Here is a 25,465-nt window from a genome sequence, read left to right as displayed (position 1 = left end):
CTTGGCAAACTAGACCTGGTGGGATGGTTTCTTTGGTGTTGACAGAGGTTTCTGTCCCAACAGGTCCCACAGTCTTTCAGTCCCAAAGAAATACACAAAAGTCTATATTAATTATAAACTGATTGGCCTATTAGCTCAGGCTTCTTATTAACTCTTATAACTTATATTAGCCCATAATTCTTGTCTGTGTTAGCCACATGGCTTGGTACCTTTTTCGACAAGGCAGTCACGTCTTGCTTCTTCTGTGTCTGGGTGACGACTGCAGGTTGACCTTTCCTCTTCCCAGAATTCTACTGTTCTTGTCATTCCACCTCTACTTCCTGTCTGGCTACTGGCCAATCAGCGTTTTATAAAAATAATACAAGTGACAGGATAAAAGACAGCACTTTGGTCTGTTGTTTGTGTCATAACTGGGGTAAAGGGATGTTTGTCAGCGTTTTCCTCACAACCAACCAAACAAAACCCAAACTGGGACTGGATATTGCAGCGTCTACTATGGGTATAAATGTGAAGTTAATCTTTCATCAGCAATAGTGACAGTACCAAAGATTATTCCTTTTAAATCCAAGCTCAGTTTCACAGTGGTCTCTTATCCTTAAAGTCTTTAAACTGAGTCAAATCTGAACAAGCAAGTGTATCTGGGTTTCTCAAACTTGTTATATTTCCTGTTCTTCGGGTTCTTTTATTTATTTCCCTCCCAGGGTATAGTTGTAAAGTTAGACTCAGGAATCAGACATGTCAGTAGTGGTTTGCAAGGAAAACCCACTCAAAACAAGGCTTTTAATTCCGAGAGCATTCTGTGATACAAATGGATGTTATTAGTCAACGAGTTGACAGGCTGGCCATGCTTAGCTCTAGAAGGCTTTGTGGTCCCTCAACTGTTAACTTTCTCACTGTGACTTAACCACATTAAAATGTACAAAGACTCAAGCCTACCTTTTTACAGTTCAGCAGACAAAGATGCTGATGAATATTTCCTGAAGAAATGTGGGTTTTTTTTCCTATTCATGAAATAAATACAAATAAGGTTTAATTGTTGGAACCCTCCTCTCCACTCAAAAAAGTTTGGAGAGCTATTAGCCCTAAAAAGATGTAAGAAGAAATACGTGGTTTTCAAACCCTAGTAGATTCTGCAGCGGAGGAAATCTTACAATTTTTTTTAAATATGTATTTATTTATTCTGTATACAATATTCTGTCTGTGTGTATGCCTGCTGGCCAGAAGAGGGCAGCAGACCTCATTACAGATGATTGTGAGCCACCATATGGTTGCTGGGAATTGAACTCAGGACCTTTGGTAGAGCAGGCAATGCTCTTAACTTCTGAGCCATCTCTCCAGCCCCCTTACAAATTTTCTTAAACATTATTTTTATTAAATTTGTGAGTATTTTGACTGCACATGTGTATATGTGCCACTTGCATGTGCCGTGGCCCATGGATGTCAGTGTAGTAGGCCCTAGACCTTAGAAGTCTCCCCAGTTTTAGCACAACTGACTCCATGGTGGAAATTAATATTCAGGCCATAAAATTCAGCATACAGACAACAGCACCACCTACCAAAACAAAAATAAAGACCTAATCCACCAAAGTCCACAGTGCTGGGGAGGTCTCTAAATGTACTGACCTTGCCTTTTGGCTTCTATAGTTCCGATTCTGGTATCTGATCTTGTTAACTGAAGAACGTCCACTCGGGATATTGTTTTTGTGCTTAGAAGCTCACCCAGAGTAAGGCTCGGCGCTACACCGGGATCCCGAACACCCAGCGAAGTTGCCAGTGGACTAACAAAGACTTGCCATTGGCTTAGACCCGTGTCTGAGCAGTCTTCTCTGGTGGACACCCCACAACAGTCAGAAGAGGGTGTTGGATCCCTGGAACTATATGTGAGCTACCATGTGAGTGTTGAGAATTGAATTCATGTTCCCTGCAAGAGAGCAGTGAGTGCTCATTCATAACTGCTGAGCCATCTCTCTAGCCCCAGGGAATATTACAAGTTTTCTAACCAAAGGTTTCATTTTCTCAATCAAAATGAGAAATGCGTTCAAACAGGACGATTCAGGGTATGGGACAAAATTCAATCAAATGAAGACAGTCTAGAATTTTGCTTAAGGGAGTGTGCTGTTGAACCAAAGGCCAGGGTCATTAGCTGTGTAACCAGGAACAAATTACTCAGCTTTTCTGTCTGCCTCAGTTTCCTCCTGTGTAAACCGGGAGGCGAAGATGATCATAAGAACTAACTTCCACAGAGAACAGCAGACTGCAGGGCACGGCAGTCAGACACACGGGCCATCATCTTACCCACGAGGAATTCTTCCCCAGTGAACCTGATAGGCTCTACTCTGGGGTCACACTTTTGTATCAGAACCCGTCAAAGCCCATTGTGTGGCCAGCTCTCCTTAACTGAAGATAACTTCACTTATTCGAACCTGTGGAAGATAGGTCTCAGCAGTCAAGAAAGGGGGCAGGGTTTCTCTGTGTGCAAGTGCTCACTGGAACCTTTCGTGGGGCTAGAGGAGTAGATTTCTATCTCAGTGGCCAGCCCTTTGGTAGGGAGATATGCCGGACACAGGTTCCCACAGATTGATAAAGTAATTAAAAAGCTAAGGTTGCGCTTCGGCATCCGAAACATAAGCAAATGCACTGGCTAGGTGTGCAGTGTTAGGACCCCAGAGTCTACTTACTTTACCACCCGGAGGAGGGGTGCCAGGGCACCCCTTTCCAAGAGTGACAACTGGGCTTGCCCTGGGGATGCCCACTTGTGAACAGATCCAGAAATGAAAATCCAGCTGTTGTATCACCTCATTCATTCATGAGTAGCTGGGGCTGGAACTCAACTGTTCCCAATTCTTGCCTGGTTATTAATTCATTGTTAAATTCCACTAAAAATAGTAAGTGCATATAATTCAAGATTTCTTGTAATAAGTTATTGCAAATAAACACAACGGATGTGAGGTTTGATTCTTATGTGCAACTAGAGGTAGAAAAGGCTCATTTATAAAAATAAGCGGGAGTTAAATAGATCTATATGAAAAAGCATTCTTTGAAGTGGCAAGTAATGAATCCTTAAAATGTTAAGTGTCGTGATTACTAAATACTTCCCAAGAATAGGAGTAATTTCAAGTTTTTCAGAATGAACTGAACCATAATGCCATTACTGTTGGATGACTTTATTTCTCAGAATTTACATAAAAAGGGAAGTCTTAAAGACCAAATACTATTGCTGTGCATCTTTATTAAATATATTTCTCCGACAGTTGTGTATTACTTTAAAGAAGGATTATCATCCTTAAAAGGCCTGTGAACTTATTTCCCCCGCACCCAGTAGGGTGTAATCGGCAAAAGGGCCTGAGGGTAAGGGATGTGGTGAGGGAAAGGGGAGCAGAGGATGGCGCAGGCTCTCTGGGGTCAGGTTAGTTTGTCACGTAGGAAAGGTCAACGCTGGGCCGTGATGGTTCCTTCCCTCTGGACTTAAAGTCCGGGCTGTGGGGCTTCTGCACGCTCCCCATCTTCCTGGCGCGCTCCTGGGTGGCAGCGGGGGTCCGGAGGTGGCAAGGGGGTGGGGTGGGGAGAGGAGAGACCGGCGTCCCCAGGTTGGCCGAGCATCTCCGTCCCCAGCGGGAGGCCGCGGGAAGCCGCGCCCACCGGGGCGAAATTTCCCGAGGCCGGCGCCGGGCCCGAAGCCCGCGGGGAGGGCCGCGCACGCGGGATGCCGCGCAGGTCGACCTTAAAGGAGCCGGCGAGTTCGGCGTGCGGCCCCCGCGGCTAAATCGCCGCTATTCCCGGCTAAGCCAAGGTCACCCTTTAATCCCGTCCGACCCGTGCGGGAGGCAGCAGCAGCGGCGGGGGGCGCGCACCTGCGGGCGGCCGCGGGCCCGAGGCGGGGCGGCTCCCGAGGCCGGCGGGCGGGGGGGATTCGCGGTGGGCGCGCCGCGGCGCCAGTGCGTCACGCCGGCGGAGGGACGGTGGGCTGCGGCCGAGCGACCGGCGACGAGGCGCGCGTCCCGGGCTCGGCGGCGACCGGCGCCTCATTCATTCGCGCTCCGCCTTCGGGCCCCCGCGGCGCGGCTGAGGTGAGTGCGCGTGGCGCGGCGCGGGGTGGCGCGGCGTGGCGTGGCGGACGAGGCCGAGCGGCGGGCGGCCCGCGGGGTCCCCGGGTGGCGGCGACCCCAGGTGCGACGGCCTCCATTTTGTGTGAGGGAATGCCGCGCTCGCTCGCTCGCTCAGTCGCCTGCCTTCCCGGGGTCGCGGCGGTGGTGGCGGCGGCTCCCGGGCCGCTCCCTCCCGCTTCCCACCTGGAGCCCGGGCCGCTCTCGGGATAGCGGGACCCGGGCGGGGTGGGGGCGGGGGCGCGAGCTCCGGGGCGCCGCGCAGGTGGCTCCCTCCCGGCCCGCAGCCCCGGACTAGGAGGGACTGTATGGAGTCTCGGCCCCCTAGAATCCGGGTCATTGTGGTTCTCTGCCAGGGTTCGCTGCCGTCCATCATGCAGGTCTTGGAGAGGCCTGTGCCGGCGGAGTGGCGAGGATGGAGCCTCGAGTCCGGGGTGGTGTATGGCTCTGGGGTCTGGATCGCGTTTACTACGATTATGGTGCTTGGGAAAGAATGATGAGACGCGTTCCTTCCCTTCTGGAGATTTACGCGGGTTTCTTATCAAAAGTAGATCTTAAGGTAACCACCTGATGCAGGTTCCCCCTTCCCCCTTCAGGCCGTCCTTTCCAAACCTAAATTCGAACGCTGTGAGGATTTTTGTAGGGGATTGGGAGAGGAGGACCGCGCAGCTAAAAGATCACCTTAGAGGAAGAGTTTTAATGTAATTCTGTCAATTATTAATTTCTCGTTTGCCAAGATTCTTGAGCATATAGTAATTCCTTGTTTAAATTTGTTTTGCAAATGGGCTTCTTGAATGAGTTATAGCCTTGCCTTTTACCATTGCATCACAACAGGGATTAACATCTGGAGCTCTGGTTGTTGCATAATACATACATGTGAGCCCTGGAGGGAATTCTTCTAATGGACCTGGGTTTGGTGTGCTGTAATTTTTCTTAAAGCACATAATAGGGTGTATAGGTGTTCTGTTCAAACCATATCTTGCTCTATGAAGTATTGACAAGAAGACTTTTAATAACCAATATGGAATAGATTAGGCTCATGTTTATCTACTTCCCTTTAACTATTGCTCCTTTAGAATAGAGGACCGGGGAAAAGGAACCTGAGAGGAGCTCCTTAGAAACTTCAGTGCACACGATGGCAAACCGTGCCTGTTGTGCATAGGAATCCAGTAGCCACAGTGGGTTCCTCTTCAGATGTAGGAAGAGGCTCCGTTGGTGCACCTAGATACAACCTATGTGAGTCAGTCACCTCCACACCAGTGGTCATAAATTGTACCCCTGTAGTTTTTGGTTCCAAAAGATTCATTTCTCGTTATTTTGAGACTCGAAGTCGAGTCTGAATAGCTGTAAGCGGTTTCCATCCTTTAGTAGACCATACGTCCAGTGAAGGACTTGACTCCGGTCTGGAGAAAACAATACTGAATGATTGAATGCTTTAGAAAGTAAAAATTTCCTGCTACCCTGGTCAATAAAATAAACTTTCAAAAGCATCTAAACTGGTACCATATTAAGTGCCATCCCCTGTAGGAAATCGTGCTTCCTGTTAACGAGGCTTGTTTTACAGGCAGAATTACACAAAGGTCCCCAAGAACTTAAGTCTGTTTCTGGTTAGGGCGTTCGAGTAAGCGAAGACCCCTTTGGACCTACTAAGGGAGATGGGGTTGACTCTCCTAGCAGCTTAAACCTGCCATCCAGCACCTGCTTTTACTTTCACATTGGTTGTTTCTGTGCAGGGCGAGTAGGCCCCCAACTCGGAACAGTTGTGTGTAATTGAGGAGTTTGGAAGTGATCTGTCTGGGTGTGCGGTTCATCTTGAAGGTTGCTTAGGATTTTTGGTGATTTATTTATCAGTGGATGAGATATCAAGATGGAATTCTTTTGCGTAAGCACTCAAGCCTGTGTGGACTGTTAAATCAGCCACCTACAAATGCAGAGTATTTACTTTAAAAGAGGATTTACAATGTACAGGAACCAAGTGGTCAGTCAGAAGGTTGAAAAGTATCAGTCAAGGATGGTGTAGAGATGGCTGCTTAGATACGATGTTCCATGGATGGACATGTTCCTTCCCCCTTCTGAGATTTGGATTCTGTGCGTGTGATGGTGTGATTATTTTGTTTCAAGACGATGAACTCTTCAGACAGCATGGGGCTCTACTTTTGTTTCTTTAACTCCACAGTTGAAGTTCTGATTTGGCATGCCTCATTTGTAAAAGGGTAGCCCGCGGGTCTCTCAAAGACAGCATTGCTCGGGTGGATTCCTGAAGGGAAAAGTGATGCTTTAAGGATAGTCAGGGAAAGCTGAGAGTATGCTAAAGCATCAGAAAATAATTGTTGGGGTTCAGCGCATGCCAAACCTTTTCCTGGGGCTAGAAAGATTGTTTAGGTTAGAATGTTGTTTAGTTCTAGACTGCACCAGAGATAGCTTTCATCTATTAAGGAGCCATTAGGTGTCTCTTTTATGTTGTAGGATACAAAGAAACTGGTCATTTCGTTGAGTCTGTAGTTTAATGAAGCATTTTGAATTAAACCTTAAAAGTTCCTTAAAATACAAATTTCTTTTTTTTTTAATATTTATTTATTATGTATACAATATTCTGTCTGTGTGTATGTCTGCAGGTCAGAAGAGGGCACCAGACCTCATTACAGATGGTTGTGAGCCACCTTGTGGTTGCTGGGAATTGAACTCAGGACCTTTGGAAGAGCAGGCAATACTCTTAACCACTGAGCTATCTCTCCAGCCCCACAAATTTCTTTTGAAAATTTGAATTAGGAACAAATCAATTTAGTAAACGTTTTTAGGTGCCAAGTTACGTGTTCTGCTTTATTTGTAACTTTGGAAGTGTAAAAATAGTTTAATTTGGAATATTCACCATAGTAAGTGCTTAAAACCAGACACTTGTCTAGGGGATAGAAACATAAATATGCTATATTTAGAAATTTACTCTTACGAATGGGACAGCCGTTAAGTACTCTCAGAAGACTGGGCATGGTGCTGTGGGGCACACATAAGAGGGTACATTGATTTTGTTTGAATGAGGGCAGAAGTGCTCTACACAATATAATGGTTTAACTTGGTCCTGAACGATAGATGAGATTTTTTTTTCCAAGTTATTTTTGAGCTATGCAGCATGGTGAGACGTGTTCCTAGAGCACGCGGAAGGACGTCTGAAGATGGGTTGTGCAAGGCCAGAGTTCAGTTGCTGGGAGAAATTGAGAACTGGGAACAAGTATTGTTCTGGGTGTCCAAGGAGAAGGAAAGGTTTTAAATGGCAGGTTGGGTCTGGCCTGTAACGTGGTCAAGAGGAGCAGAAATGAAAATGATTGAACTTAAGAGTTTGCAATGGTTTTGGTAGCTGGAAAGTCAAACTATTAATAGATTGATAAGCTTAGAGCCCAATTTAGGAATTAATCAGAATGGAGGAAAAGTCGGTGAGTTTGACTTTTTTGTCTATAAATATATCATATATAAATATATTAGATAAAGTAATGAGCTGTACCAAAAGGGCATCATAGAGGCCAGATTACACACACACGCACATACACATCCACACAACCAGATTGGTTCTAGATATATCTGATGAGCTTATGCTCACACTACATAATACTTATTTTTCGGTATGAATTCACAGTGAAGGGAAAAAGCAGAAGTTTGAACTTGGACTTTGCTTTGTTGCCTGTCTGTCCGACTTTTGTTAAGATAGTCTCTGCAGTCCTCAGTTTCCCCAGCTGTGAAAACGTAGCTGGTTAGTTACTTTACTTTGGCAAAGTACCTGCCAGGTCTGACCTGAAGGAGAGAGTTTGATTTGGCTTCTAGTGCCACAGGATACAGCCCACATGCCATGGAAGGGGATGCTGCGGCCTGACTGTGGTGGGGCTTTTGGTAATTGCTTCTGTCATCTTGGACGATCAGGAAGTAGAGGCATTGAGACTGCCCACAGACCCTCAGTCTGTTCCCCAACTAGGTCCCAAAACCTCTCCAAAGAGTGCCACTAGCTGGGGACCAGATTTTAAACACATGAGCCTGTAAGGAACATTTCCGGTCCAGACCATAATAGTAATAACACACCTAGCTAAAAGTGCCATTGACAGAATTACATGGGATGACAAGCCTAAAGGAAAGTTAAGATTATTATCATTAATGAAATTAGGGTGAGTCTTAGTATCTACTTCAGCGAACCTTATTTTTTAATCCCGTTTATTATGTCCCAACATGTGCCTTGTGTAGGAAATTTTGTTGAGGTACATTAAAGCAATAATTTACTTTTTAAAAAAATGATTTATTTTTATTTTGTGTGCATTGGTGTTTTGCCTGTATGTACGTATGTCTGTGTGAGGATGTCAGATCCCCTGAAACTGGAGTCACAGATAATTGTGATCTGCCCTGGGGTGCTGGGGCTTGAATGCAGGACTTCTGAAACAGCTGCCAGTGCTCTTAATCACTGAGCCATCTCTCCAAACCTTAACTTTTTTATTTTAAAAATTGTGTTTTATCTATCTTGTGTAAACCAAAGCTTTTGATTTTTATGAGGTAAAGTATAAACACAATGTTAATAGAATTCTGATTAAAAAATGAAAAACTTGCACGCCTTTAATCCCAGCACTCGGGAGGCAGAGGCAGGCGGATCTCTGTGAGTTCGAGACCAGCCTGGTCTACAGAGCTAGTTCCAGGACAGGCTCCAAAGCCACAGAGAAACCCTGTCTCGAAAAACCAAAAAAAAAAAAAAAAAAATGAAAAACTTCCATTTATGTGGAGGAAATACACGGTTTTGTGGTTTTTTTTTGTTTGTTTTTGTTTTTGTTTTTGTTTTGATTTTCAAGACAGGGTTTCTCTGTAGCTTTTTTGGTTCCTGTCCTGGAACTAGCTCTTGTAGACCAGGCTGGCCTTGAACTCACAGAGATCTGCCTGCCTCTGCCTCCCTAGTGCTGGAAATACACGTTTTTTAAAATTGAAAATAAGTCATATTGGTCATTTTTATGCCTTTTTATCCTAACTGCTTGTTTTCTTACTAGATTAGTCCTGAATTTCTTTTTAAAAAAATAAAAATGTCGATTAATTGAAAAAAGATGTTTCATTTGTGACATTTTTTAAAGTTATTTATTTATTATGTATAGAGTGTTCTGTCTGCATGTATGCCTGCTGGCCAGAAGAGGGCACCAGATCTCATTACAGTTGGTTGTGAGCCACCATGTGGTTGCTGGGAATTGAACTCAGGACCTCTGGAAGAGCAGGCAGTGCTGTTAACCTCTGAGCCATCTCTCTAGCCCCGATTTGTGACGTTTTCAAACATGTATACTATGTTACTTTGGTCTGACTCATTCCTTCTCCTTGCACCCCCATCCTTCTAGTCCCCCCCCCCCATAATCCCCTTCTATTTTTGTGTTTTTCTTTTTTTGAGACAGGGTCTTGCTGTGTAACCATCTGTCTGTCTGTCTGTCTGTCTGTCTGTCTGTCTGTCTGTCTATCTATCTATCTATCTATCTATAGACCAGGCTGGCCTCAGACTCACAAAGATCTACGCCTCTGACTTCTAAGTGCTGGGGATTAAAAGTGTGTGCCACCATGCCCGCTTCATGTCTTTTTAAGCAAAGATTCCATGTGTGAGAGGAAACACTATGATTATCTTTTGGGGTCTGACTTACTTTGCTCAGCAGCATCATTTCCAGTTCTATCCATTTTCCTGAAAATGAGAGTTCATTCTTTATGGCTGAGTAATAACCTCATTGTGCATATAGACTGCATATTCTTTTTTTTTGTTTTGTTTTGTTTTTTTGTTTTTTGTTTTTTTTTCGAGACAGGGTTTCTCTGTGGTTTTGGAGCCTAGACTGCATATTCTTTACCCATTTCATTTACCTATTCATTTGGTGGGTATCTAGTCTGATTCCGTAAATAGGCTATCTTAAATAGGACTGTCATACATAGGGGTGAATAGGTCTCTCTCTGGTATACTGACACATTCCTTTGGTTATGTATACCCAGGGATTACCGGCATGGCAGGATGGCAGGATCATATGATGGTTCTCTTAGTTTTGTTCAGAACTCTTACACTGATTTCCATAGTGGTTGCACCCCTGCATTCTCACCAGCGTTTCTTGTTTTCTTGGTGATACCCTTTCTGACCACAGTGAGATGGAGTCTCGGTGTGGTTTTGTTTTGCATTTCATTTATTGGCTTTATTTGTTACTTAGACTTAAAAGTGGAAAACACAGCTAAATGCTCACACCTTTAATCCTAGCACTTACAAAGCTGAGGCAGAAGGATGACTGTGAGATTGAGGCCAGCCTTGAATTCATAGTGAGTTCTAGATTAGGTTGGCTGCAGAGTTGAGATACTTTCTCAAAAAGAAAAAAAGAAAAGGAAATATGCTAATGTCAGCAAAAAGAATTGACAATTTGTTTGTTCTGATTCTTTGGTTTAACTATGTAAAAGTATTTGCTGTTGATTTGAAACCAGGAAAGTAGAGTTAAAGCTAGTCTGCATATATTTTGTTTGGAGGGGCTGGAGACATCTCTGTGGTTAAGAGTGTGTACTGTTCCTGTAAGTTTCTAACACTCTCTTCCAATCTCAAAGTTGCCTGTAACTCCAGCTCAGGGGATCTGATGCCTCCGGCCTCTGTGGGCATCTGCACATTACACACACACACACACACACAAAACACACCTGCAAAAACTTTAAGATATATTTAAAAAAAATTTACGGGGGCTGGAGAGATGGCTCAGTGGTTAAGAACACTGCCTGCCCTTCCAAAGGTCCTGAGTTCAGTTCCCAGCAACCACATGGTGGCTCACACCACCTGTAATGAGATCTGGTGCCCTCTTCTGGATAGTTTTATGTCAACCTGACCCAATCTAAAGTCATCTGAGAGTCAATTAAGAAAATGTGTGAGGACCCAGTCCACTGTGGATGGTGCCATTTCTTTGCTGGTGGTCCTGGGTTCTATAAGAAAGCAGGTTGAGCAAACCAGAGAGAGCAGGGCAGTGAGCAGCACTCCTGTGTATTCTGTATCAGCTCCTGCCTCCAGATTCGCTCTCTCCCTGTTTGAGATCCTGTCCTGACTTCCTTCAGTGATGGACCATGGATGTGGAAACGTAAGCCAAATAGACCCATTCCTTCTCAAGTTGCTTTTGGTAAGGTGCTTTATCACAGCGACAGTAACCCTACCTAGGACAGAAATTGGTACCAGAACTATGGAATATTGCTATGATGGACCTGACCATGTGTTTTTGGAAGGATTGTGGAAGGACTTTAACTTTGGGTCAGAAAAGCCATTGAGTGTTCAAAGCTCGATGAGCTGTTCTACAGGAGCTTAGAAGATAAAAATGTTGAGAGCAATGCATAGGATGAAGGCCTAGCTTGTGAAGTTTCAGAGGAAGCAAAGACTACTGGGAAATCTGTACGAAGGATCTGTGATGTCTAGTCAGCTGGAGCTGAAGAGTCGATTCTGATTAATAAGAGATCAGAACCAGTAAAGTGAAACCTTTGCTTTGCCGTGACAGTAAATGTTGGCCATCAGGGGATGAAGATTAAGAAAAGACCAGCATTAGGGGTTGGAGAGACGGCTTAGTAGTTAAGAGCACTGGCTGCTCTTCCAGAGGTCCTGAGTTCAATTCCCAGTACCCAATCAGATAATGAGATCTTGTGCCCTCTTCTGGCCTGCAAGTGTATATTCAGGCAGAACACTATGCATAATAAAAAGAAGAGGTCAACATCACTGAGGTGAAGTCTTCTGGGAAATGTTTCCTTAGAGTCAGCACATACTGTGTTCCGGTGGTGGCCAAGATTGTACTTCATAAAGGCAGGAGAAACTTGGTAGTGTAAAAGTAGTACTGGTTTTGAAGGCATGAAGGGGTCATGGAGAACAGCACTGTTGCACCCTCTTCTGATCTCCGCAGGCACAGGCGTGCATTTGATACACATGTATACATACTGGCACCCCACACACCTTGGTGTGGTTCATATTTCAGTATAGTATATCTCTCAGATTTTATTTTCCTGTTTTCTTTGGCAGTGGATAGTTTAAGAACTATGATGTAATTTTAGTAAATGTGATTTTTTCCCCCTTTAATTTGGAATAACTTACTAGGGAAAAATTTGGTATGCACTTAATTTTGTCAGTTTTAACTTCAACTTTAAAAACAGAGCTTTATTACTTTGCTTTATTTTGGGGGTGGGGTGGACTTATGTAGACCTGTGTTCGGTAGCTGTTTCCTTCAGGATTGAACCATTCCACCCTTCAGGGAAGCTCATTCAGATGAGAAGTAAATAACACAGGCCTGGCAGTGGTGGCACACGCCTTTAATCCCAGCACTCAGGAGGCAGAGGCAGGTGGATTTCTGTGAGATTGAGGCCAACATGGTCTACAAGAGCTAGTTCCAGGACAGGCACCAAAGCTACAGAGAAATCCTGTTGGGGGATGGGGTGGGAGGAATAAATAACTCAGAGTAGCCTCTGGAAGTTCCTGAAGCCTATGGGATTCCCCATTCCCCTCTTTCCACAAGATATACAAACAGAAAAGCCTGCTGTCACTCTCAGACAAACCAAGCTGCAAAGAAAATTCCCCTCTGCCGTCGCGGAGCGGTCCTGAAGAAGCAGGGACCAGCCAGGCAGCCTGAAAGTAGCCCAGGCCAGCCAACTGTCTAGAAGAAACAGATCTGCTGAGCTACCTAGAAGAGGTTTGACACAGAACCACCTGGAAAGGAATTCTCCAACCTGGTGAGCTGCCCACAGCCTGTGTAGTGTGCTCTAGGTTCGTAGCTTTGTGAGCTGTCACTGTGCTGGGGTGGGCTTTGGTGATGCAGCTGTCTTTGAGTCATTCATGTTCCTGTAACTAGCCCCAATAGAACTCAATTGGTTCACAATTTGGACTTTGGTAGTATACATACTTTGGTATGTGTATCTGTACATACAGACCTGTGCCTCTATGTACAGGGCTCCCTAACTCTGGGGTGAGTAGAGCAGTGTGAGTGCATGCTTCTAGTGACTTAACTTCCTACTAGGCCCTGCTCTTAAAGGTTCCACCAGTTTGCAAAAGTGACAAAGGCTGGTTACCTAGCCTTTAACACCTGGGCCTTTGGAGAACACTTCCCCAAGCATAACCGCTTAGCGCAGACATTAGAGAGTAGGATGGGGGGGGTGGCGATTGTGATAGTTTATAAATAGGACACAATTAAGCATTGTATTTTTCTTGTTTCTCTTGTGAACTAGATAAGGTTTCTTTACGTTTAAAACAATCTTACTGGTTATAAACGAGACACATGTCTGTGGCATTTTATGTTAAAGATGATGGCAACACTGAGTGTAGTGTATTATTGTTGTACTCCCATCTTACAGAACTAGTCTTGAGACTGGCCGGGCCGAACCGCAGCAATTTTAATAAATTCTAGTCAAGTCAGATGTGCTTATGAGGTAGAGAAACGAAGCATAAAACAGAGTCTTGGGTTTAATATTGAAATGGACGCTGCTTTATGGCATTCTTAAAGCACTTTCTCTGTGTCTTATAAATTGCTTCTTTGAGGTTACAAGCAGTAATCGTCTTGGAGCCCTGGAATTGCTGATATCCTAGAGGCACAAACCGTTCTTTATAGTACAGCATGTAGCTAGTGGAAGCTTCCGTTGCACTTCATGTCTTCTGTGTTTAAGATCATTTACTGTTGTTCGATTTTGTAATGTGACAGACGTGTACGAGGTGTTTGGACCTTGCTCATAGTGCAGGCTTAGCAAAGAGGATTTACCAACCACTCCTGGGGATAATCGTTGTTTTTATTTTGGTTTTTTGAGACTAGGTTTCTCAGGGTAGCCTTGGAACTCACCTTGTAGACCAGACTGGCCTTGAACTCACTAAGCTCGGCCTGCCTCTTCTCCGGAGTTCAGGGATTAAAGGTGTGTGCCACAGTTGCCCAGCCAGGGGTCGGTCATGTAGTGTTTGTGCTCTGTACTCGGCACCCTTCAAACATCTTTGGACCTCATTTCAACCACAGACCCCAGATTCACATTCTGCCTTCCTTAGGGGTAGGATGTAGACACAACCTGTACCAAATACATTCAAGAGAGGCTGGGCTGCAGAGTGAGCCCATAGAGGAAGGAGGCTGTGATGCAATCTGTGGTCTTGTGTCTGCCTTAGGGTTCTGCTTCATCAGGGTTCAATCTGTTAACAATACAATGTGCATTCTTTTCTGATTTTTGTATATACGTTTATGCTGATTCTGCTCATAATTTTAAAAATAGATGTGCAGGTAGGCTCTTTTTTTAAGGAATTTGGCCTATTTTGGTGTTTATTTTTCCTATTTTAAAAATTCTGTTCATATCCTTTGCCAATGTTTATGTGTTTTATTTTTAAAAATTCTGTGTTGTCTGTATGAGTGGATTAGCCCTTGTGAATTATGGGTCAGACTGGTTATAATTTGCCTGTAGGACTTTCCTGTTTTAAGATACAACTTAATTTTTCTTTTCTTTTTTTGATTTGGTATCTTAGTGTTGCTCAGGCTAGCCTCAAATTCCTGAGTTTAAGGAATTCTTGTGCTTCAGCCTTCCTAGTAACTAAGGTCGCAGGTAGCCATACTGAGCCCAGGACAGATGCAAGCCTTTGAATACACGCTCAGCAGCTAACCACAGTTTATTTCTGTCCTTTCCCTCCGCGTGTTCAGATCTTCAGTATTTGCCAAGGTCACACTACTAAATTCTGTCAGTTTGGCTCCAGGGCACATGATATTAACCAGTGTAGACTCAGTGACATTCAAAATGTCAATACTTTCATGTTTAGATGACCTCTTAGTGCCAAGTATCTTCTAGAACATGAAGAGAGAACTAAACTTTTAGTTACAATATTTAAAACATTTTTGAAAAGAGTATTTATATTTAAGACTTTCTTGATAGATGCTCTTAAGGTCCTTAACACCTATGGCTTTAGAGATGGTGCAACATTGTTATTGAAAGACCAGCTATTGACTGAAGTCAGTACCTCTGTTGCTTACTGGTTGTGTGCCCTTGAAAAAGAAATGGTATTTTTAGACTCTTTATCTGTCAAATGAATACAAACCCTACTTTAGGGTTTGCAGTACAACTATTGGAGAGAGCAATGTAAATTTTACTTAAGAACTGTATTTATTTAAGATCCTATCCATCCACCTATAAACTTAGAGACAGTCCTTACCCAAATGAAAGCAGATCTTTTACAGGGAGCAAAAAGTGTCAGGAGCCATGTCCCCCCCAAAATTATTATAGGGATCATTGCCCTGAGAAGTTTGTAGAATATTGACTATGATCAATGTTTCTTATACTAAACAATAGATTCATTGATAATTTTAAGATTGATTCCTGGACAATTGCCTTTGCTCAATTCAAAGGCCAAAACAATAATCTTTTCCCAGATGATCATTGCTACAATAACTGACCAGCCAGGCGGGTTACAGACCCTAGACAGAGTAACCCGTCAAGGCGGTCTACAAAAGGCAACACTGCCAAGGACCACTTAGATTTGGGTGGTAGGAGTCGTAGCTTTTTCAGTTATTTCATGATTGGCACGCTCACCTTTTCAGCATTCAGAATAAAGGCAAATGTTTGGATGCGTCTAGGGCATCTAGGCATGGGGTCTAGAATAAAAAGAGTTGAGATGATCTCTCTACAGGGCTTGTGTTGGTTAGGGATGGGAGTTGGGGAGAAAAGGGAGGCGTAAAGAATCATAAGGTTAGAAACTGGCTTTCTGTGGAGTTGAGAGCATTGCTGATTGGTGCCTAGAACTCAACCTGCTCTTGAAGATGACACAATTGTGAGTCAGGGCAGGGTCTTGACTTGGATTGGCTGTGATAATTGTTTTCTCAGAATTTCCCACCTCAAATGTTTGTACTTTGATTTGGGATCTGCCCCTCAGAAGTCCCCAAACAGCCACAGAAGCCTATGGAAATCATGTAATACTTATAAAATGGATGCAGAAATATGCCCCTCTGCTTTTAAGGTACAGTTGACTAGCAGTAATCAACAATAAGTAGAGGGAAATGACAGTGGTAGGGTCTTTTGTTCCTACTCTGCTTTTCCGTAGTGTCTTGAGAACATTCATCCTTTCCCACAGTTTTATAAATCTAGGGAAAAGGGCGGAAAGATGAGAAGTCGAACAGAGTGTCTGGGGCTGACGGGTGTCTAGAAGCTCTTCTGTGAGAGGTCTGCTTGTGTTTCTGTACTGCTTGGCCAGGATTCCAGAGCATACCATTGTTTAATTCGTAAATTAGTTTGGACAATTTTTACACTTCACTGTCCACTCTGTCAGTTTTTTGATGAGCTAGTTGGCTTATGGGTACATTAAGCTTTCTCAGTCATGTAGAATCTGTGTAGGCCTTTGGTTTATCTCATGCGCAGAGCCTAAAGTACTTGACAGAATTTGACCTGACAGCTTTACAGTTATGTAACATTGAACAGCTTAAAAACAAGAGGGAGAATTGAGAGATTTATCATAACATCCTCCCTCCCTCTCTCCCAAATCTCACATCTTCCCTTGCTTTTGTCAGCTGGGCAGAACCACTAATACGTTATGTAATTCCAAGTCAGCCACTAAGACTTTTTTTTCTAATTATAAGAATTTGGGAAAAAACTAATTTAGATGTTTAAAGGTCTTTAGGACTAGCCTGTCCAATTGTATCGCATCACTAATGAGGGGTGGAAGGCCTAAAGACGGTAAGTAACTTGCCTATGACCATAAAGTGCAGAGCTGACCCAAAGTCACAGAGTTCCAGTTCTAGCTTTCTTTTGGATGTAATATGTACATAGAATATTAAATTATAAAATAGTTACAACAGTTTAACAAAAAGAATTTTTCCAACTATGAGAAATACTGATGTGATTTTGCATATTAAATAACTGTAATGGAAAGTGCATTTTGTCTGGGTCTGTACTTTTCCTGTGGTGTGATATTGGTCAAGTTTCTTAAACTGTGAATCTCTTCACTAATAAAATGGCGTGAATCTGTCTGTACCTTAGTGATTTAGGAGATATTTTTAAATGATGATTATGTCAACATTCAAATTATGATTGTTATAAATATGTTAAATGTAAGATTGTCCATAAAGCTTGAATATGATGTGACTCAGTATTTCCTACTGACTTTCAAACTTAATGAAGTTTAGCATTGAGAGTGGCTAGTGAGAAAAGTGGGTATAGGGCAGACTTGGAACACAGGAGAGCTTAGAAGGTAGGGGGTGTGTATGCGATTAGGCCTCAAGAGTTAAAAAAAGTATTTTTCCTTGTTAAAACCAGTGGTGGATTAGTTATTAGGTATTTAGAGTAGAGAATTGTTTTTAATTTTTTAAGTATTAAAACCTGTGATGGATTTAGGTGTTGTAAAACTGTTCATAAGTTGTAGTTTTTTTAAGTCATTTTCCCTGGTGCATTTGTGCTTATGAGTTTGAGAACATAGAATTGCCAGACTCCAGAAACAGGATTGTTTTTACTTTAATTAAATTGTGTATACAAGTAAAGGAGTAATAATCGACAGTAAGAGCAAGCCCTGGAATTATGTTTCTGCTTAGAACCCTCATTCTGTCTGTAAAGGTTTAAGAATGAAGGAGAATGAGCTATTTTCGTACTCTAGTCCTCTTCCATTTGCCGTGAGTCACAGTGAACAACCCATAAACAGGGCTTTCATTGCTGCTTTTGCTTCCTCTCCTCCCCTTCCTCCTGCCCAGCCAACCCAGGGCTTCTCTCTTGCTTTCAGTGTGGAAGATAAGGTATTTCCCTAGTGTATTTTTTTCTTTACATTTTAAGTTTATGACAGGAAAAAAAGATCACCTAAGCTGATAATTAAACTGTTTTACTAAAGAGCTAATATTTTCTTTTTTCTTTTTCTTTCCGTGTGTGTGTGTGTGTGTGTGTGTGTGTGTGTGTGGTTTTTTGAGACAGGGTTTCTTTTCTGTGTAGCTCTGGCTGTCCTTACACTCACTCTGTAGACTACTGCCTTCAAACTCAGAGATCTGCCTGCCTCTGCCTCCTGAGTGCTGGGATTAAAGGTGTGTGCTACTGCCTGGCTTTGTTGTTCCTTCCTAATAATATTTTATCTTCCCAAGATTCTGGTTGATAGCTCTGAAAATCATAGAGTTTGTTTTTTCTCTAAAGCAAATCCTGTGATTATTTTCAAATATTTTCACAAACTTTCCTTTCTTTTCCTAAAATAGAAATTTTAGATATTTTTACTTCACTTGTGTTTAAGTGTCTTAATAAATTTTAACTTAAAAAAATCAATTTGTAAAAATAGACATATAAAATTAAAATTTCATTTTAATGTACACATAGTGGTTAAAAAAAGCCTCACCATAGTTTCAAAATTCAGAAAAATATATTCAACTATTTATGACATTTACTGGATCTCTCTCTTAGCTATGTATGTATAAAATTCGGCTTTCTAGTTTTTATTTTAGGTAAATAAAAATGGGGTCAGGGTGGGGCCCAGGTGGCTAAGTGGTAAAGGAGTGTGATAACCTTGCTGAAATACCTGAGTTTAGTCCCCTGTCGTGTGAAATCTGATTGATCTTAATAATATAAACCTGGAGTCAGATATGGGGTGGGTGGTGGTGAAAGCTGAAAGATCAGAGAAGCAGAGCAGTCGGCCACTAGTTCTTACCTCTACAAAATCCTCAGATCAAATGAGGTATCCTGTCTCTATAAGTCCTCAGACTGAAGGAATGCCTTGAGCTCCTGTCTCCTCTCCCCATATATTCTTCTCTCTGCTCAGCCATAGCTCTTTCTGTCTCCACCTCTCTACTGCTGGGATTAAAAGGATGTAACTCCCTAGTACTGGGATTAAAAGTGTGAGCCAACACCGCCTGGCCTTGTTTCTCTTTGAGGCTGGATCAATCTAGTGTAGCCCAGGGTGGCCTTGAATTCAGAGATCCCATCTGCCTCTGGGAGTGCTGGGGTTAAAGGTATGTGCCACCACCACCTGGCCTGTAGGGCTAACTGGTGCCTGGCTCCACACTGATCTTTAGGCAAGCTTTATTTGGTAGATTACAAACAAAATTTTACCACATTTCCCCCTTTTTTCTAAAATTAAAAAAAAACTAATATAAAAAACTATACTCAGTAAGTACAATAACTATTTACAGTATATACAGGCAATAAATACAGTAGCAATGTCTAGTCTATTAACATTTGACAAATTCAGAGAAAATACGCCATTTCTATCACCTCTTAGTGGGTCCAAAGTCTTGTACCTAATTAACTTTCTATCCTAACTAGTGTTACCATCCAAAACTATCTTTTGATGTCTCTCAACCTTATACGCTTTATACTTCTTCAGTGAGTTTCTTTTCTGAGTCTGATAAACAGGGAAAACTATAACTATCTAGTCTTTAACTCCCTCAGAAACCTGAGGAGGAAATACTATCTGAGTAAACAGGAAGTGTAGGCAAACGACTTCCAAAAAATGGCAGGAACAGCTGGCCGTCTGGACAGTCGCCCAAGGTTCCTCTTTAATGTTGGGGCATCTGTCTTCAGCCTACAGGCCTAAAATATCTGACAGATTTTTCTAAGAAGCAGGGTTTTTTGTCTTTTTTTTTTTTTTTTTTTAAGGACTGTCCCACCTTACCTTGGCAAGGTTTGGCAGTCAGTCTCTTTTGTGTCCTGCTCGTCCAGTTTGGACAGCATGCTTTCAGTAGTCCAGGCAAGAGTACTTTCTTGCCCAGGGACTTACTTTTGCCACAAATAAAGTCAAGTCCATGTGGCTTTTTTTTCAGTACCCATTTTCTTCTCTGAAGTAGATTCGTGCTGCCAGGAGCAGACATGTCTCATTATCGGGGGGGAAAAAAAAGAACCTATGTTACTAAAACATCTTAAACGCCTATACTGTAGGTCCCTGAAGTGTTTGAAGATGATCTGTCTAGCTAAAATCTCTCTTTGACCTTGAAAACCTATCTAGTATGACTACAAGTTTGATTGCAATGATTAACTTGCATGGCTTTATATCCTAATCAGTTGGTGATAATAATTTTCAAGGACTAGAAATTTACATTGTTAAATGAGCTGTATAGGTACAGTACCTTGAACAAGATTAGAAATGTATGTACAGTAGGTTCTAACAAAATGAATTTCAAATTTGTATCAATACACGAAAAATAATGTAAAATATGTAAAACAAGTAGTAGATTCAATAACCATCCCTTTTATACTATCATATCTATATCCCCTTTTTTTCTTTTCAAAATAAGAACCCTGAATCTAATCTCCTTTGTTTAACCTTTTTCCTGAACATTCCCAACCATCCTAAAATTGACAAGTATCCATAACCCATTGAACAACCAAAAATCACCTACCCCATCTCTTGGGAATGTGAGTGTCATATTCTTAAAATTACTTCCTGCTGTTTGGGGGTGATGGCATCTTTAGGGAATCCTGAAAAGAAAAATTGGGTTAATTGTCAAGTCCTGGGAGATGTAGCTGTATCATTTGTTGTCTAGTTTCTGTACAATGGGAAAGTGCAGGGCTTTCCCTGGGTGGAGTAGTCTGTGGCTGGATCATCTCAGCTAGCCACCTCAAAATTGTTCTGAGCAATTTGTAGTTCAAAGCTGATCTTTAAGTGGTGTTATAGTCCTGGAGGAATGGTTGTTGTGGGCCTCCATCCTCCTTTTGGAGACTTCAAAGGTCGCTGTTAGGCATGGTCATGGTTCACTGCAGAAAACTAATAGAAACTCAGACCCGAAATCATGTACAGAAAGGTAGATGAAACCTTTTTCTAGAATTAGTTAGTACTCTATGACCATAAATATCATGACAAAAACTTTAGAATATAAATATGTTAATATTATAAATTTATACCTTAAGAAAAGCTGTTGAAGAGTCAATATAAAACTAAAAGATTATGAGATTAGTGGCAATAAAATAGTCCTTAATTTTTGCTTTTCTTCTGTTCCATATCAAGTGGCTCTTCTGACATGAGACAAGAGATTTTGAATTTTCCTTTAACAAGCATACTTGGGTTTAGAGATGGAGAGAACCACACTCCAACTCCAAAGCCAGCTTTAATTTTTAACTGGAGCAGGTCTGCTGTCCCTGGGTGGTTTCAGTTTGTAGTCTTTCTTGGAACCAGGTATTGTCTTAGGGTAAACTACTGAGAGTCAGGCTTCTATTAAGCCTTGTCCTGCCTGGGTCCTGTATTCCTTCCCTTCATAGGAACCCATGACAGGCCCCAATCGTGGGTCCTGCTTGTTGAGGGGCTTCAGGGGATAGTATTGGGATCTAAGAACTCTTAGCTAACAGATTTTCTAGGGCAGTGGCCATCCTCTCCCAGCAGCCCCTGTAGCTCTGATCTTTGAGTACAACCGAATCGTAATTGTAATCCTGAATGTCCTGTATGGTTCTGCATAAAGAACCAAAGTGTCTTGTCTTACTGTAGAACCATTTTAGTTGATAAGTCCATTAATTAACAACTCTGGGCCTATTTTCCTGATTTGTCGATGGGCATTATAGGTAGCCATTTTGTCCCCCATGCTAGGGAGTTCCCCTTGTCTCAGTATTTCAACCTATTTTGGGCAGGAAGCATGGGACAGTGTGTTCTTTTCTGTAACTATTTCAAGCTGACATTGTTACCAGATCCCCAGAAGGCTAAAAGGCTGTCAAAGGTAAGGAGGGAATCTAGGCAGCAGGGCATTTACCAGCAGCAGCTGGTTCGATGGCTGCGCTGAAGAGACAGGGAGCATTTACACAGACTGGACTTGCCCACACCAGCTTTCAGCAAGTCCAGGGCCCTCAGTCATTTGGAGGAAGTTGTAGTCAGCAGCTGCTGCTTGAATGTGTCTGCTCAAGAAACTTGTTGAGACAAGTTTAAACTAGGAACAGAAGTTAAAGTTTATGAACTTAGAGGAAAATAACTACATATGAAGCTTTCAGGAAGGGGAGGAGTCCCAAGACCAGGGAGAGAAAAATATCATCCTTAGAAATAGACAGGTGGGGAAACTTAGGCTGTGCTTATCTGGACTCCTTTTGTCCTGTGAGAAGTGGGTCCAGGGTTTCCTTTCCTTTCTTCCTTTTTTTTTTTGCCTATATAAATTTTTATTTTACAAAAGGACATAAAAGTGTTTGATAATAGTATCACCAATCTGTACTGAAATCCACATAGCAGAAAAAAGCAGGTAATGGGTGTCTGTAAAACAGCAGGGGTGGACTAGCAGAAACTGTAGACTTGGGTTAGAAGCATGTACATTGTTCTTCTGTCCTAAGAGCCAGGTATAGACTGGACAGAGATATCTTTGGCCTGATGAGAAGCAGCTTTAAGTTTATATATAGATGGCAACCAAGATAAATCCAGAATCCTAAGCTTGTGACTAAGCAGTAAGTAGTCATTGTTCTACCAGCTTATCAGAACTCTATTAAATGCTAAACTCTGAACTTTTATATCATAGAAGGGGGTGATGTGTTCCTGTATGGTGCCTGGGTCATCTCAGTCTGTGGTCTTTCTTGGAACCAGGTATTGTGTTAGGGTAAACTACTGAGATTCAGGCCTCTAGTAAGCTTGTCATGGCTGGGTCCTGTATCTGCAAAAAAGACCATTTGTATTATATGTCTGAAGAGAAAAACAGAAACAAATATTTGGGAAGACTTATGAAAATGTGATATATCAATAGGCCAATTTACTCTTTTTCTTGGGACTTTTTTTTTTTTTTTGGAATGATTTGTCCTTGTTCTTCATATGTCTCATTTGTCCAGTTACTTAGTTGGATGCCTTTCTTCTCCTGAAAAGACAAAAGCAAAACCCTTCCTCAATTCTAAATTTGGGGTGTTGCTTTCATTGGTTAATGAATAAAGAAACTGCTTTGAGCCTGATAGGGCAGAACTTAGGTAGGTGGAGAAGACAGAACTCATTCTGGGAAGAAGGGCAGAGTGAGAAGAAGCCATGGATCTTCTGCCTGAGATGGACTCCGGTTAAGATCTCTGTTAAGCTACAGGCATGTGGTGATACACAGATTAATGGAGATGGGTTAAACTAATATGTAAGAGTTAGCCAAGAAGAAGTTAGAGCTAATCACCAAGCTGTGTTTTAATTAATACAGTTTCTGTGTGGTTATTTCAGGTGTAAGCTAGCCAGGCGACCATGACAAACAAGGGGCCCTCTCCCTTGTAACATTGGGGAATTTCCCTTTAGATAAGTTATCTGATCAAATGAAAGTACTTGTTAGTTTTAAAAGTTAATTTGGATTGAATAGTCACACTGTTTTGTTAACTATCTCCTCTTCTAATCAAGAGTTCGTTCTCTTGTTCAAATCTAACCTTTATCAATTTTGATTTATGGTTTCTCCTGAAATTTTTGTTTTATTTTCTTTTTTTTGGTTTTTCGAGACAGGGTTTCTCTGTGGTTTTGGAGCCTGTCCTGGAACTAGCTCTTGTAGACCAGGCTGGTCTCGAACTCACAGAGATCCACCTGCCTCTGCCTCCCAAGTGCTGGGATTAAAGGCGTGCGCCACCACCGCCCGGCTTTGTTTTATTTTCTAAAGCTGTTGTATCATCCAGAGCAGTATGGTTTTTTATAATAGGCATTAAGTTCTTGAATAGCTCTGGGAAGGAGTTTCCTCCACTGTGACAGGAAACAACTGAACTGAATTTGACAAGATAGCCTACCAGAGGCCCCTCACAGCGGTTTCTGATGGCAAGGGTTTCTTTAACTGCCCATTGTTATCTACATTCATTAGTCTGATGCCTGCCCTTGCCACACCTTCTATGTAATTCAGAAGGGAGATGCGTTCTGTTTGGATTATGCTTAGGAAAAAAAAAACATTGTTTCTAGGAATGCCCTATTTACCATCCCTTTTTAGGGACTGAAACACTTGACTTTTGATATTTCAACTTTTGATTTTTTTTCAAACCCTCTGGAAATACCTCTCCTATCCAAGCAGAGTTCACAGATCTCTGTGAGTTCAAGATCACCCTGGGCTACACTAGATTGATCCAGTCTCAGAGAGAAACGGAGCCAGGTGGTGGCGGCTCAGGTCTTTAATCCCAGCACGAGGGAGGTGGAGACAGGAAGAGAGATGGCTGAGCAGAGAGGAATATAAGGCAGGAGGAGACATGAGCTCAGTATTCAGTCTGAGGGTTCAGTGTGAGGATTCGTCTAGTCTCCACAGGATCTTGCCCCATTCGGTCTGAGGAATCGGCAGAGGTAAAAGTCTCTCTAGTGGCTGGCTCCTTTACTTCTCTGATCTTTCAGCATTTACCCCATATCTGACTCTGGGTTTTTATTATTAAGACAAATTAGAATTTGTGCCACAGTCCCCAGCATTCAGATGGCGGAAGGAAAAGCTGACTCCCTACAGATTGTCCTCTCACCTCTACTTGTAAGCCATGGCATGGACACATACACTAAATTTACAAACTAAAGTGTATGAATCGGGGAACTCTTGGAGCAGGACAGTATATCCTAGCTTTGTTCTTACTCTCTGAAAACTGGTAGCTCAGTAGTTATTACAGGTTAGCATTTTACCTAATTAAAAAATATGTGAGTGCTTTGTATGTGTAGCTGTTCACTGCCTGTCTGGTGGTTGTAAGGGCTGGAAGAGGTGTCAGATCCCCTGGAACTGGGCTTACAGTAGGTTGTGAGCCACCTTGTGAGTGCTGGGAGTTGATCTGGATCCCCTGGAAGAACGCTGAGCTGTTGCTGGAGCCCCACAATTTTTTAACTATCTTATGTACATTGTTTTACCTATATATATGTGTGAGGGTGGTAGATCCCCTGGAACTAGAGTTACAGACAGTGAGCTGCCGTGTAGGTGCTGGGAATTCAACCCAGGTCCTCTGGAAGAGCAGTCAGTGCTCTTAACAACCACTGAGCCATCTCTCCAGCCCCCTACGATTTTATTTTTCTTGAACTTTTTATCATGTCATTTTTCAAGAGTACACTGATCAGGATCTCCTTGAGAATACATAGGAAGCCTCTAATCCCAGCTCTTGAAAGGCAGAGGCAGAGGCAGGCAGATCTCTTGTGAATTCAAGGCCAACCTGGTCTACAAAAGCTAGTTCTAGGACAGCGAGGACTGTTACACAGAGAAACCCTGTCTTGAAAAAGCAAGAAACAAGCCACAACAACAAAAACCCAGAATACATAGGATTGGTATGTCTCTTAAGTTTCTTTGGATTTATGTTACTTCCTACTTTTTTCCCTGTAAACGCCATCATCATCTATGCCCAGGCAATGATTAAGCACACATGGGCAGCCCATTTATGGCGGTTCTCCAGCTGTTCCTGTCCCGAGCAGTCCCAGATGCTTGTGTTATTGCCATACCCAAGGTTCACAGTCTTCCTATGCCATCTGCCAAGCGTTGTTTTGGGCCTCCCTCCTCACCCTATCCTGTGCCCTCCACCGAGCAGTGCTGTCTTTGGGGATTTGCCGTCATTTATTCTCA

The 25,465-nt window shown here is 42.5% G+C and overlaps 1 protein-coding gene across 2 annotated transcripts in view; it reads left to right on the top strand.

Annotated features, from left to right (window-relative positions):
* The first annotated feature begins 3,296 nt into the window (after positions 1 to 3,296).
* The window catches only part of Fam169a (family with sequence similarity 169 member A), a 57,884-nt gene continuing 35,715 nt past the window's right edge, over positions 3,297 to 25,465 (top strand). The window contains exon 1 of one of the 2 annotated variants that reach the window (XM_057789490.1): positions 3,297 to 4,067. Coding sequence is in view for 1 of the 2 variants with exons in the window: in XM_057789489.1 (XP_057645472.1) it covers positions 4,597 to 4,662 (66 nt within the window). In the remaining variant the exon portion in view is untranslated. Of the gene's footprint in view, positions 4,068 to 4,549; positions 4,663 to 25,465 lie in introns of those variants that run through there. The other variant, XM_057789489.1, reaches the window with a different exon arrangement.

Source organism: Chionomys nivalis, chromosome 15, assembly GCF_950005125.1.
Source record: "Chionomys nivalis chromosome 15, mChiNiv1.1, whole genome shotgun sequence".
Classification (NCBI taxonomy): domain Eukaryota; kingdom Metazoa; phylum Chordata; class Mammalia; order Rodentia; family Cricetidae; genus Chionomys; species Chionomys nivalis.
This window is presented reverse-complemented; position numbering and strand designations above follow the sequence as displayed.